We start from the raw sequence: 12,756 nt of genomic DNA on the forward strand, positions 1-12,756 counted from the left end.
ATCGCCATTCCGGACGGGACCCTGCCCCTCCCCCTTCCTGGAGCGTGACCCCTCCTCCTCGCCCCGAGGCCTTTGGCGACTGGGTCCGTTGGGGCAGAACCATGGAGGAAAAGCCTTTCAAAGTAAGAACTCTTCCTGGTCCTCCTCACCCTGTCAGCCCCCAGACTCATCCTAGGTCCACCCTGGGCCCCTGGCTATCCTCTCACTCAGCCCTGGCTCAGGGCAGCTCCCAACAATCACCCCCTCCCCATCCCCACCCCGGCAACTGAGTCTCGGCCCTGGATGGGCTCAGGATCCCCGCCCCCAGCCTGCTCTTCCTTCCCTCCCCAATTCTCCACGGCCCTTGGCTTCCCTCGGTGTATTTGGCCCACAGGCGTTGGCCAAGTCTTCGGGCCACCGTGGCTCAGGCAAGTCGAGCCCGCACGACATCCGGAATCTGTGGACCACGGCCACGCTGTCGCAGCCGAAGCTGAATGTGCCGCTGCCTACTGTCCGTGAGGACTCGGAACTGGAGGGCAGCAGCGTAGGCGGCAAGACTCGCTGGTCTTACAACCAAAAGGCTGGCCACGACTCGGACGGTGGCTGGGAAGAATCGGATGACGGAGAGGACAAGGACAACTTCAAGCCAGAGGAGCTGGACGAGCACGCCTTGATGGAGCTGGAGATGCGCCGCGGCAGCTCCCTGGGAGGCCCTTTAGAGGAGGACGATTCCAAGACCGACAGCGGTCAGTGTGGCTTCACCGGGCTGTGGGCGCCCACAGGGCAGGGGGATGGCCAGGGCCTCAGTTTCTATTGCTGTAAAATGGGGGAAAACTGTGGGACCCAAGTTTCTAGGATTCCCTGGAAGGGGCGCCAACGCTAATCTTCCACGCCTTAAATCAACCAGACCTTCTAGGAACGCCCCCTACCGGGCAGGCGTCGTACAAAGTCCTGGGGTCATAGAGACTAGCAGGAAAATGCGCAAAGGCAGCGCGGTAGGACCTGTGCTTTTAATGGAATCACCCGGATAGTTGAAAGGAGGGAGTTAATGCCTTTTCAGTGGATTTGCGCTGCTTGAGGAGGTGCCTGTCTTTCATTCATTAAGTCATTGGTTACAATTTTTAAGTATTTACTTCCTACTTTGCGCTGTGCGCTGATTGGGACATGCCTCCCCTTTCTCGCCACCACCTCTGCTCTCCAGCCCTTCATCAGGGAATTGGAACATACAACAATATAACAACTGCCATTTATTGAGCACTAGCTGTTGTGCCAGGCACTGGGCTTCCCTTGCATGATCACCTTTAAACTTCACAACCTCCATATGGGGCCATTCTTATTATCCCATTGTACAGATGAAGAACTTGAGGGTCAGAAAGTCAGTCACTGGCCTTAAGTCTCACAAAGTGGGGCAGTCATAACTGGAACCTCGGAGGGTGGGACAACAAAGCCCAGGCTTTAAACCACTGTCCCATACTGTTTCCCACTAAAGTGGAACCTGGAGCTGGTCTCTGAAGCCCCCCCACCCCCACCCCCGGCCAACATGCCTACCCATACATCTCCTTTGCTCCAGGGAAGTCTCAGCAGTCTGCAGATGACTGATCCCTTTTTTCTCTTCTCCCAGAAAAGCCTTCCTCAGTGTCATCGCTCAATATCTCGAAGCACACACCCCATCGAGCCTACTGGGTGGAGCAGCAAAGCAGGGTTGGAGGCACCCAAGGAGACTGGGGAGTTTAGTGGGGGGTGGGGGATGGGCAGGTTGGGGGTTTCAGGGGTGAGAGGGTGGGGGGTGCAGGCAGGTCGGTTGAGGGTCTTGGGGCTGGAGGGAGCAGGTGGGGCATTTCAGCTGCGGGCAGAGCTGGAGTCCCTTGTACATCTGAGTCTCTTGCTGCCTCTCCAGCTGCCCCTGCCCCTGACTGAACTCATGGAGAATGAAGCTCTGGAAATCCTCACCAAAGCCCTCCGGAGTGAGCCTCCCCACTCCCCATCCCCCCAGCTCCAGCAAGAGACCGTGGGGGATTTTGCAGGGCTTCGGCCTGTGGGAGTGGGGTTTCAGGATGTGTCTGCCTTGTCAGATTCCCTTACCACCCACAAATATTCCAGAAGCCCCATGAAAAGTAACAAGTTAGGAGACTGGGCACAGGGAGACCCAATGGGGACAGCATGGGGTGACCGTCAAGGGCCTGGGCTCTAGCCTCAGTGCAGCCCCCCTCAACCTGATGTAGGTTTTCTAAGGCTATTTCTTCACTTGCCCATTGGGGATGACAGCCTTTCTGTGGCCTTGGCCCCTCCCTGGTAGCTGTGAGGAGCCTTTGGACAGTGGATTATTTGAGTAAACTTCCTTTGGTTTGCCCTGCTTACCTTATGAATGTGGGGGTGGGGTGGGGAGGGCTAATGGCTGAGACTGGGTGGTCGAAGCGGTGTCCCAAAAGCTGCCTTCTCCCAGTGCCCTAATTCAGGCCGGCAACATCTCTAAACTTGCCTTCCTCATCCATCCTCCACTCCAACACCCCCATCCTACTCTGAATTCCCCATCTGTGGAGCACAGGTCTATGACTTGACCATTCGAAACAAACAAAACAGGCAGGTCCCAGTACCCTGGAGATCCAAAGTTGCCCAAAGAACAAAGACCAGCTGCTGGGGAGGCCATGCCCCTGCTCACTGCCCTGAGTGGAATTCTGCCCTCCAGGTTACCGATCGGAGATCGGCCGGGACCACTTCCTGACCAAGCAGCTGCAGCGATACATCGAGGGGCTCAAGAGGCGCCGGAACAAGAGGCTGCAAGTCAAGGTGATCTGAGAGCACCGCCTCGGGCTCGAGTGACCGCCCGACTCCAGCCCTGGTCCCAGATCCAAGCCCGACCCTGTCCACGTGGATTTTGAGCCCTAGAGAAATAAAAGAGTCTTCTGTACATGGTCCGTGAGTCAATGCGTGGCTGCCCGCGTGAGGCGGACGCACGTGGCCCCGCCTCTCCCTGTGACCTTCACTCGGTCACCGCAGTGACCTTGAGCGTTCTCGGTTCGGGCCCTATCGGCTCCGCCTTCCCGGGATTCGAAATCCAGGACTTCTTGCATGCATTAGGTCTGCTTCTCCCACTCCGGGTTCAGCAGCTTTGTGGGGATATTGGGTGAGCGGTTCAAGTGCCCCGATTGTGTTATCTTGGGGGAAGGCGGAAAAGGGAAAGGGACAGCACCTCCTTTCTAATTTGGGCTGCTAGGCTCCGCCCCTCATGCATATGCAGATACCCTAGCCCACGCGCTGGTCCCGCCCTCTCATTTACATATGTATATCGTCTCCCGGACCCTCCGAGGCGGCCGCTGAACTACCTCTCCCATTTCCCTTGCGCACCCCGCCTCCTTCTTTACGTAAGGACGCTCCTGGCCCCACCCCCTCCCGTAGCCTCTCCGCGTCTCCTCTGGCCACGCCCTCTCAGCGGCCGCATACGCAAGCAAGCACGCCGCTGTGGCTCGGCGGAGGCTGGGCGAGGCCTTCATGAAGGCCCGCCCGCTGGCTTCGCCGGCTCCGCCCCGACACGTCCCGGCGCGCAGGCGCTGCTCGGCCCACTTGCCTGATTAGCATAGGGCGATGGGCCCCGCCCCCTGCTTTGCATGCGCACGGCCAGCCCCGCCCCCGCTGTCAGCTGGAGGAAGCGGAGTAGGAAGCGGCCGCGATGTCCTTTTGTGTCCTACAAGCCGCCGGCGGCGCCGCCGAGTGAGGGGACGCGGCGCGGCGGGGCGGCGCGGCCCGAGGAGGCGGCGGAGGAGGGGCCGCCCGCGGCCCCAGGCTCACCCCGGCGCTCCGGGCCGCTCGGCCCCCATGCCTGCCCGCCCGCCCTGCCGGGGCCCCAGGTCCGGGGGCGGAGGGGAGCGCCGCTGGAGGGTGGGCGGGCGGTGCGCCGAGGCCATGTGCGAGCGGGGCAGGGAGGCGGGCGGGGGGCGGGCTCCAGGCGGGGTCCGGCTCCGGGTCCGGCCCGGGTCACGGTCGGGACCCGGTCGAAAGCCAGACAGGGTCAGGGTCTGGGCGGGATATGGCGTCCAGGTCTTAGGGCGCCGGCCTGAGACCAGGGTCGGGCTTGGGCTTCGGATCCAGTCCCAGGGCAGGGTTCAATCCGGCACCTGGAGCATGCCGAAGTCCCAGGGGAGGGCCGGGCTGGAAGATGGGAAGGGTTCCCTGTCGGGGAAGGGGCTTTGAAGACCACGTGGGGGCGCTCGAAGGGGCCTAGGGCCACCCTCCTCTCTGGGTCAAAGGTCATCGCACTGGCAGGGGAGAACTTCCTCCTCCTTGGCGCTCCCCCATTACTTCCTGATAACCTGATAGAGGTCCCCCGCGGGCGGAGGGGGAGGGGAGGCGCGGCAACTTTAGGCAACTTCCCGTAGGTGTGCGCAGGTTGGGGGGGCGGGGCGCCCCGTGGTGGAGGACTCTGCGGCAGCTGGAGTGTAAGAGCGAATGTGCTGGAGGGGGTGCAAGGAGGTGGAGCTGCGCCCGCTGGTGTGCCTGGGGCAGGAGGTGGCGATGTGTCAGGTGTGAGAGGCTCTGAATGTGTTTCCACAAGGGACTATGCCTGTGTGTGTGTGTGAGTGTGGGGGCATAGTGAGAGTGAGTGTAAGAGTGTGTGAGCGAGAGTGTGATTATGAGCCTTGGGTGTGACTTTGTTATGGGGTGTGCACCGCAGTAGGAATGTGCGAAGGCAAACGGGAGCATGAGTGAGAGCTGGGGTTTGGGAAAGGACATGTGTGAGTGTGAACCTGCCCAGGAGAGTGATTGTGTGAGCGTGTGTGCGCAGGGGAGGACACCTGAGGACCCAGGTGAGTGGGAGTGTGAGGGTGTAAACACACACGCATGTGTGAGCACATCAACTGCCCTTGGGTTTGTGTGCCTCAGTTTAGTTTCGCTCTTGAACTGAGGATACCCAGGTGTGGGGGAGATCACTGAGCTCTCTAACATCTGGAGAAAATTTGAGAGGTATCTCACTCCTGGCTGGGGATTCCAGACGGGGTTGAAGGTTGCTTGGGCACTTAGGTTACCCTGTTCCTTGGCCTGGGTGGGAGTAGGGGGTTTCCAAGCCTCCTGCAGTTTCCCAAGTGGGAGACCTGCTGCCAGTTACTGGCTCTGGAGACTCTGTTTCCATGGCAACAGCGGGGGGGGGCTCTTCATGGGCAGCCTTCCTTGGACTCTGTCCCCCCCACCCTGTTGCTGAGCCTGGAAGCCTGGCCCCAGGCCCGGGGTTGGGCAACCAGGGTGACAGGGTGTCTCCATCCCCCATCCCAGTGCCTCCCTGTGACCTGACGGGTCTCTTCCCGCAGGTGACCAGCGCCATGTCCAGCCAGGTGGTGGGCATTGAGCCTCTCTACATCAAGGCAGAGCCAGCCAGTCCTGACAGCCCAAAGGGTTCCTCGGAGACTGAGACTGAGCCCCCCGTGGCCCTGGCCCCTGGCCCAGCTCCCACCCGCTGCCTCCCAGGCCACAAGGAGGAGGAGGATGGGGAGGGGGCTGGGCCTGGCGAGCAGGGTGGTGGGAAGCTGGTGCTCAGCTCCCTGCCCAAACGCCTCTGCCTGGTCTGTGGGGACGTGGCCTCCGGCTACCACTATGGTGTGGCATCCTGTGAGGCCTGCAAAGCCTTCTTCAAGAGGACCATCCAGGGTGAGCCCCCACCCCGCTCCTGTGCCCTTCGCCCTCTGGGCCTGGCGCTCCCCAGTTGGTGCACTGCTGGGTGGCAGTAGGCCCCCAGGCTGCCGTGGTACCACTTGGGGTTGGCAGCCTGGAGTTCCCAGGCCCTCCTACCTCCCAGGAACGTCCTTTCCCTTAAGCGTTAAATAAAGCCACCAGGATGTGTTGATGGATTGGATGTGGGGTGTGAGAGTGGGACTCAAGATGCCTCCTAAGTTTCTGGGTACTCTAGGCCCAGCACCTTCCACAGCGGCTCTGAAAAATTCAAAGCAGCCTCTGCCTGCTCCTAAACTTTATTCTTGCTTCCAGCAGCTGCTGCCCTCTCATCAGCAGAGAACATGCCCCCTTTTGTGTTGATTTCCCCAAAGCAGCACGAGCACAAGGCAGGTTTTTATGGGTAACTGAGAGTGGCTACGTCATATTTCAGCACCTAACTTTAAAAAGACTATTAGGCATCCCTGCCAATAGTACTCACTGAATTTTTCTCACTCAGGAAAGCATATCAAAATACGAGTGAGCAAGACGGTGATGTAATAAGCATTATTTGGGATGTGCCCATTACTTATATTTTTATATAAACCATTGGTTACTTGGGGGTTATAACATGTAGCCTTTTTGAGAACATTTCTTGAGTGCCAGGCACTGTGCCCTGGTACGTTATGCTCTCAGTTACCCACACAGCAATCTCTAAGGTGCCAGCACTATTATAACTGAAGCCCAGAGAGGTTTTCAAAACTTTGTTCAGGTCCCACAGGTAGAAAAATGGCAGAAACAAGGTATGAACTTGGGTCGATTGAGGTCCAGAGCTAAGCTCGTAAAGGCCAGACTGTTGCCTCTGCTTATTACTAATAACTGAACTTTGGACAGATGCCTCACGACTGATTGTGACATTCTAGCAAGTTTTGACTTGGCTGAGACCCGCTGGTCTAAAAGCTCTGTGCTCCCTTCTGGCCCGAAGACCTGAGCCAACAGGTCCAGGTCCGGGTCCAGGTGTCTCCTACCCACCCTGGAATGCTTCGTTCTCTGTTGACAAATATTTATCGAGCACTAGCCATAAACAGTGATCATTTATTGAGCATTTAGGTGCTGTGAGCTGTGTTAAATGTCTTACCTTGATTTTCCCATTTAGTTCTCACAACTCACCTTTGTAAGAAGTAGTTTTTTTTATAAAGTTTTATATTTATTTATTTTATTTATTTTATTTGTTTATTATTTTTGGCTGCGTTGGGTCTTCGTTGCTATGCACGGGCTTTCTCTAGTTGCGGCGAGCGGGGACTACTCTTCATTGCGGTGCACGGGCTTCTCATTGCGGTGGCTTCTCTTGTTGCGGAGCATGGGCTCTAGGCGCGCGGGCTTTGGCAGTTGTGGCGTGTGAGCTCAGTAGTTGTGGCTCGTGGGCTGTAGAGCACAGGCTCAGTAGTTGTGGCTCATGGGCTTAGCTGCTCCGCCGCATGTGGGATCTTCCTGGACCAGGGCTCGAACCCGTGTTCCCTGCGTTGGCAGGCAGATTCTTAACCACTGCGCCACCGGGGAAGCCCAGAAGTAGTTTTTAATCATCCCAGTTTTACAGATGGGAAGACTGAGGGTTCGAGGGCTTAGGTGTGGGACTTGCCCAAGGTCACACCGTTGGTAAGTGGCAGCCTCCAGGATCCTTGCTCTTCACAAACTTGTGCTCTGCTGTCCTGACCACTGTTCCAGGTGTGGGGGCATAGCGGGGACTAAGGCAGGATCGCTCCTGTCCTCAAGCAGTTTACATTCCAGCAGAGGCGAGAGAGCGGAAACAATGAACAGCACACAGCTGTTACAGTACAGCTGTGGTGAGTGCTGGAGGGCGAGGAGCAGGGTGTGTGCCAGGGAACCTGGCTGGGTCTGGGGCTCTAGAGTGCCTCCCTGAAGAGGTGTCTTGAGCTGAAGAAGCCCAGGTAGGGTGTAGGAGAAAGCAGGCTGTGAGGAGAAATGCACCACTGGACCGCTAGGGAACTCCCTGTCTTAGGTTTAATAGGATGCCTCTGTGTTGACAGTAACCGAAGGAGGCAAAGACAGAACAGGAGGGGAGGTGACAGTGACTCTGGTCAAGGGTAGAAACAGTTGCCAGGGGCAGAAGAGGGGCGCTTCTGGACATATTAGGAGGTGAAGCCCACCAGGATCTGTCAGTGGGTTGGGTTTGGGGTGTGAGAGAGGAGTTAAAAATGTCTCCTAGATTTCTGCTTGAGCAGCTGGACAAATGGGGTTGCAGGTTTTGGAGGGGTAGGTTGGGGGCTCCATCTAGAACTGGTTAAGTTTGTAGTGTCTTCCAGGCACGCAGGAGGAGGCAGTGGGATACGTCTAGAGTTCAGGCTGGTCTAGGCCAGAGACGGAGATTTGAAAGCCCACGACTTGGTGAGGTCACCATTGGAGTGAGTCAGTGGAGACAGGTCGGAGGGCCACCCTAGGGGTCTTCAATGGAAGGAGCGTGGGCCGATGCACAGAAGCCACAAGGTGGCAGTGAGGTGGGAGGAAAGCCGGGAGTGTGGTGTCCTAGAAACAAAAGAAGAAAAGTGTTTCTAGGAGGGATCAGTGGCATTAGATGCTCCATTGGGCCAAATGACAAAAGGATGAGAATTGACCACTTGATGTAGCAATGTGGAGGCCGCTGTGGCCCTTGATGAGAGCAGCACAGCCCAGAAACGTGACTTGCAAGAAGCTTGGGCCAGGTGCAGCCCAACTCCTCTGGTCCCAGCCCCTCCCTTGCCCAGGCCGGGGCCCCTAGCCCAGTGGCCTTTCCCTTCAGTGCTCGGGCTTCCCTGCCCCATTCACAGCACTCCTGCTCTCCCCAGACCTGTGCTTACCTGGGGTGAGTCAGGGCACTCCTGTCCGCTGGGCCTCCTCTGGGCCCCGGGAGGCCGCCACTGGAGCCCTGCCTCTTCCTGGCAGGGAGCATCGAGTACAGCTGTCCGGCTTCCAACGAGTGCGAGATCACCAAGCGGAGACGCAAGGCCTGCCAGGCCTGTCGCTTCACCAAGTGCCTGCGGGTGGGCATGCTCAAGGAGGGTGAGCGCTGGCGGGGGCCTGGGCAAGGTGGGGGCGCTGGGCGCACGGGGTCGGGCTGGGCAAGGCCTGAGAAGTTCTGGCGGACTGGGCTGGGCAGGTGGGCTCTGGAGAGCAGGCCAGCCCCAGCCCCATGAACACAGCCCTGTCCTACAATTCAAGGGGTACGTCTGGACCGTGTCCGGGGTGGGCGACAGAAGTACAAGCGGCGGCCAGAGGTGGACCCGCTGCCCTTCCCAGGCCCCTTCCCTGCTGGACCTCTGGCAGTAGCTGGAGGCCCTCGGAAGACAGGTGAGAGCACAGTGGGGTCTTTGGGGGCTCTGGGGTTGGGGTGGAGCTCGGACATGGGAGACCTGGCTGACGTCATTCACCCGGGATAGTCGTTATCTTGGGCACTGGGACCCAAATCTTCCCTTCATCTATTCGTTTACTCATTTCCCCCAAGAAGTATTTACAAAAATACCCTTTTCTATGTCAGGCCTCGAGCAGTACAGCTGGGAGCAGGGAAGGTTTTCTAACGCTCAGAACCTGTCCACAAACAGACGCTTTCCCTGGGAGATAGTGCGGCCCTTCCCGGAGAGAGGTGTCTGAGCCTGGCTGGCCAGTGGCTATTGAGGAAGGCCACAGGGGGACTGACTCTGGGAAGATGCTTGACCCTGAAGGGCTGGCAAGGTGATGAATTCGAGTGCCTCTTCCAACTATCACTGCAGCCCCGGTGAATGCACTGGTGTCCCACCTGCTGGTGGTTGAGCCTGAGAAGCTGTATGCCATGCCCGACCCGGCGGGCCCTGACGGACACCTCCCAGCCGTGGCTACCCTCTGTGACCTCTTTGACCGAGAGATCGTGGTCACCATCAGCTGGGCCAAGAGCATCCCAGGTAAAGGGCCCAGACGATGTGGGGCTTCCCTGGGTAGGCCGGGCCATGCCCGCTCTGGTATGCTTGCTCAGCCAGCTCTGCCCCCCACTGCCCTCCAGGTTTTTCGTCACTGTCGCTGTCTGACCAGATGTCAGTTCTGCAGAGCGTGTGGATGGAGGTCCTGGTGCTGGGCGTGGCCCAGCGCTCACTGCCACTGCAGGATGAGCTGGCCTTCGCCGAGGACCTGGTCTTGGATGAAGAGGGGGCTCGAGCAGCTGGCCTGGGGGAACTGGGGGCTGCCCTGTTGCAGCTGGTGCGGCGACTGCAGGCCCTGCGGCTGGAGCGCGAGGAGTACGTCCTGCTGAAGGCCCTGGCCCTCGCCAACTCAGGTGAGCCTGGCCAAGTGCAACAGGTCTCTTTATAAGGCCCTCTGGTTTTTAACTCTGATGGTGGCACAGTCTCATTTTGCAGACAAGGAAAACTGTAGCTTAGGGGAAGAACAGTGACTTCCTGAAAGTCACAAGGCCAGGCAAGGACAGGTCCAAGAACTGCACGCAGCATTTTGAGCCCCAGTGTCCATACTTTTGTGGAAAGGTGAACCATTTAGTGAGAGAAAAGGTGATGGGGACAGGAGGTGGCCATAGCCGAGGGAGAAAGGGTGGGCCCTGGCTCATGGGCAGGGGCAGTGGGTGGTGCTTCAGCAAATCCTTGTCTGGCTCCTGGTTGGGACCCATCCAGCAGTGCCCAGGCAGATGCGGCTCTGCCCTTTCTGGAGACGGCCTGTGTCAACAGCTCTCTCGCCTTTCCTTGCAGACTCTGTGCACATTGAAGATGCTGAGGCTGTGGAGCAGCTTCGAGAAGCGCTACACGAGGCCCTGCTGGAGTATGAAGCTGGTCGGGCGGGCCCCGGAGGGGGTGCTGAGCGGAGGCGGGCAGGCAGGCTGCTGCTTACACTACCGCTCCTTCGCCAGACGGCAGGCAAAGTGCTGGCCCATTTCTATGGGGTGAAGCTGGAGGGCAAGGTGCCCATGCACAAGCTGTTCCTGGAGATGCTTGAGGCCATGATGGACTGAGGCGAGGGCTGGGCACGGGTGGGGGTGCTGGCAGGACCCGCCCAGCACGGGGTCAGCCCCAGTGGGGCAGAGCTGGGGTCTGGGCAGTGCCACAGCCTGCTGGCAGGGCCAGGGCAACACCATCAGCCGGAGCAGGCCCTACGCCCTCCCCTCCCCCCTCCCAGGGGGGTGTCAGAAGCTGGGAACGTGCATGCCCAGGCTCTGGGCACAGTGCTGCCCCTCGCAAGCCATAACGTGCCCCCAGGGTGTAGGGGGCCTTGAGGAAGCCATAGGGGGCTGTAGGGGACATGTGTGTGTGTGTGCGTGTGGGGGTGGGGTGGGGGGGGCAGAAGCCTGATCTCAGGGAGGGAAGGGAGTGGAGGCCACAGTCTCCCAGTGGGTGATGCTTTTGCTGCTGCTTAATCCGACTTCCTCTCCAGAACAGAGAGGGATTTGGAGAGCAAAGGCCCCTGCTCCCTTCGCTCCTTTCCTCATCATTTGCATTGGGCATTACTGCCCCCCCCTTGAAGCAATAACTCCAAGCAGGCTCCAGCCCCTGGGCCCCTGGGGTGGCCAGGGCGCCCCCATCAGCTCCCACCCAGCCTCCTCACGGGGTAGGGAGAGCACTGTCTCTATGCCCTGCAGAGCAATAACACTATATTTATTTTTGGGTTTGGCCAGGGAGGCGCAGGGACATGGGGCAAGCCAGGGCCCAGAGCCCTCGGCTGTACAGAGACTCTATTTTAATGTATATTTGCTGCAAAGAGAAACCGCTTTTGGTTTTGAACCTTTAATGAGAAAAAAATATAATACCGAGCTCAAGAACACCGTGTGTTTGGTGTGTCACTGGACCAAGGGTTGGGGATACACAGGATAGAAGTAGCAAACAGGATATACGTAAACAAAAATACACACGCTCACAAAATGAAAAACGGGCCTGGCACGCTTTTAAGTCTCAGTTTCCTCATCACTCAGCAGCATGTTGGGGATCCCACGGCTGATGGGGAACAGACGTCCCGACTCTGGGCACTGCAGGGTGCCCTCCAACACATCCACCTGCGGGAAGAGGGGAAGAGAGCTGAGCACTGACAGCCTCCAGGTGTGGGTGTATGGCCAGGAAGCAAGTAATGGGCCGGTTCTCACCTCCAGCAGAACGTGGTGCATCTGTCTCAGAAATCTCTCGTCATGCTCATATCCCTGAATCGGCTCTTTGGGCACCTCGACCAGATGCAACTGTGGGCAAGAGGCCTAAATCATCTCTGGGTATCCCCGTCACTCGCCCTGAGGCCAGGCTCCCTGGCCTGGTGTAAAGGGCTGCGGTGAGACCACCCCCCCCCCCCAAGGTGTGCACGGGAGAAAACGAGGGTCCTCACGGTGTCGGCAGCCTCCAGAAGCGCCGCCCACTCCACTTTGGGTATCATACGAGCTACGAAGTCGGGGTTGAACTCCACAGGGCTGATGCGGACCTCGGTGGCCTGCGCGGTGGAGAGATTTAGTTAGGCAGGGACCAGATCTTGGTTCTCCTACCGCCGCCCCCAGGAGAGGGGCCCAAGATCGCCCCCGGCCGGTACCTGGAGGCGCAGGGGGAAGCCACGGGGCCCCACCCCCCGCACATGCGAGCTCAGCAGGTTGTGGGTGAGCAGCTTCATGTCGACGCTACGCGCTCTCGCAAAGCCGGAACCGGAAGGAGGCCAGATTCCCCTCGCGTCATTTCCGGGGCTGCTCCGCTCTATCCTATTGGACAGTTGGGAGGAGCGGAAACGGCGAACTTACTAAACTTCCCGTGCTCGCCGGAGCGGCGGTCGGATGGGATCAAGTGCTGCTCCCGGAAGCGTTTTGGCAGGGGATTGCTACGGCGCAGGCCCAGTGGTTTTGGCTGAGGCGAACCTCAAATTGCTACAAGTTGTGTACAATGCAAATATGTAAAACAGCTGCAATGCAGGGGCCTTCGTGGAATGCAAAGTAAATATGCTTTACTCCTACACAGGCGCCTGACACCATCGTTCCTCGGTTAAGGAACGGAAATACTGCCCCAATCCGTAAATTATGCCAATCAAAACAGCAGCACCCTATCCTTGCATGCAAATAAGCTGCGCGGCAGCCGAAAGCTCCGCCCATTTGCAAGTGCGCAAGTGATCCAGTCCCTAATGCAGATGAAAGGAGCCGTGTCGATGACT

At 58.6% G+C, this 12,756-nt stretch overlaps 3 protein-coding genes across 4 annotated transcripts; 2 read left to right on the forward strand and 1 right to left on the reverse strand.

Annotated features, from left to right (window-relative positions):
• Positions 1-57: 57 nt before the first annotated feature.
• On the forward strand, positions 58-2,856 carry CATSPERZ (catsper channel auxiliary subunit zeta). Its single transcript, XM_082477443.1, has 5 exons — positions 58-122; positions 374-725; positions 1,601-1,680; positions 1,877-1,943; positions 2,666-2,856. Exons 1-5 carry the CDS (start codon positions 102-104, stop codon positions 2,773-2,775), a joined length of 630 nt encoding a protein of 209 aa, XP_082333569.1. The 5' UTR covers positions 58-101; the 3' UTR covers positions 2,776-2,856.
• Positions 2,857-3,604: 748 nt separating this feature from the next.
• ESRRA (estrogen related receptor alpha) lies at positions 3,605-11,404 on the forward strand. Of its 2 annotated transcripts, XM_082477410.1 has the most exons (7): positions 3,605-3,824; positions 5,280-5,616; positions 8,557-8,673; positions 8,833-8,961; positions 9,381-9,548; positions 9,647-9,916; positions 10,341-11,404. In XM_082477410.1, exons 2-7 carry the CDS (start codon positions 5,292-5,294, stop codon positions 10,598-10,600), a joined length of 1,269 nt encoding a protein of 422 aa, XP_082333536.1. In that variant the 5' UTR covers positions 3,605-3,824; positions 5,280-5,291; the 3' UTR covers positions 10,601-11,404. The 2 variants fall into 2 exon arrangements, with proteins under 2 accessions (XP_082333536.1, XP_082333537.1); XM_082477411.1 differs by lacking the exon at positions 5,280-5,616 and having other exon boundaries at positions 3,698-3,824.
• TRMT112 (tRNA methyltransferase activator subunit 11-2) lies at positions 11,354-12,412 on the reverse strand. Its single transcript, XM_082477461.1, has 4 exons — positions 12,151-12,412; positions 11,953-12,054; positions 11,723-11,812; positions 11,354-11,635 (listed from the first exon to the last, which is right to left on the reverse strand). The coding sequence occupies exons 1-4, from the start codon at positions 12,226-12,228 to the stop codon at positions 11,528-11,530; spliced, it is 378 nt and encodes a 125-aa protein (XP_082333587.1). The 5' UTR covers positions 12,229-12,412; the 3' UTR covers positions 11,354-11,527.
• Between the last annotated feature and the right edge of the window lie 344 nt (positions 12,413-12,756).

This window comes from Balaenoptera physalus, assembly GCF_965194825.1.
Source record: "Balaenoptera physalus genome assembly, chromosome: 10".
NCBI lineage: Eukaryota > Metazoa > Chordata > Mammalia > Artiodactyla > Balaenopteridae > Balaenoptera > Balaenoptera physalus.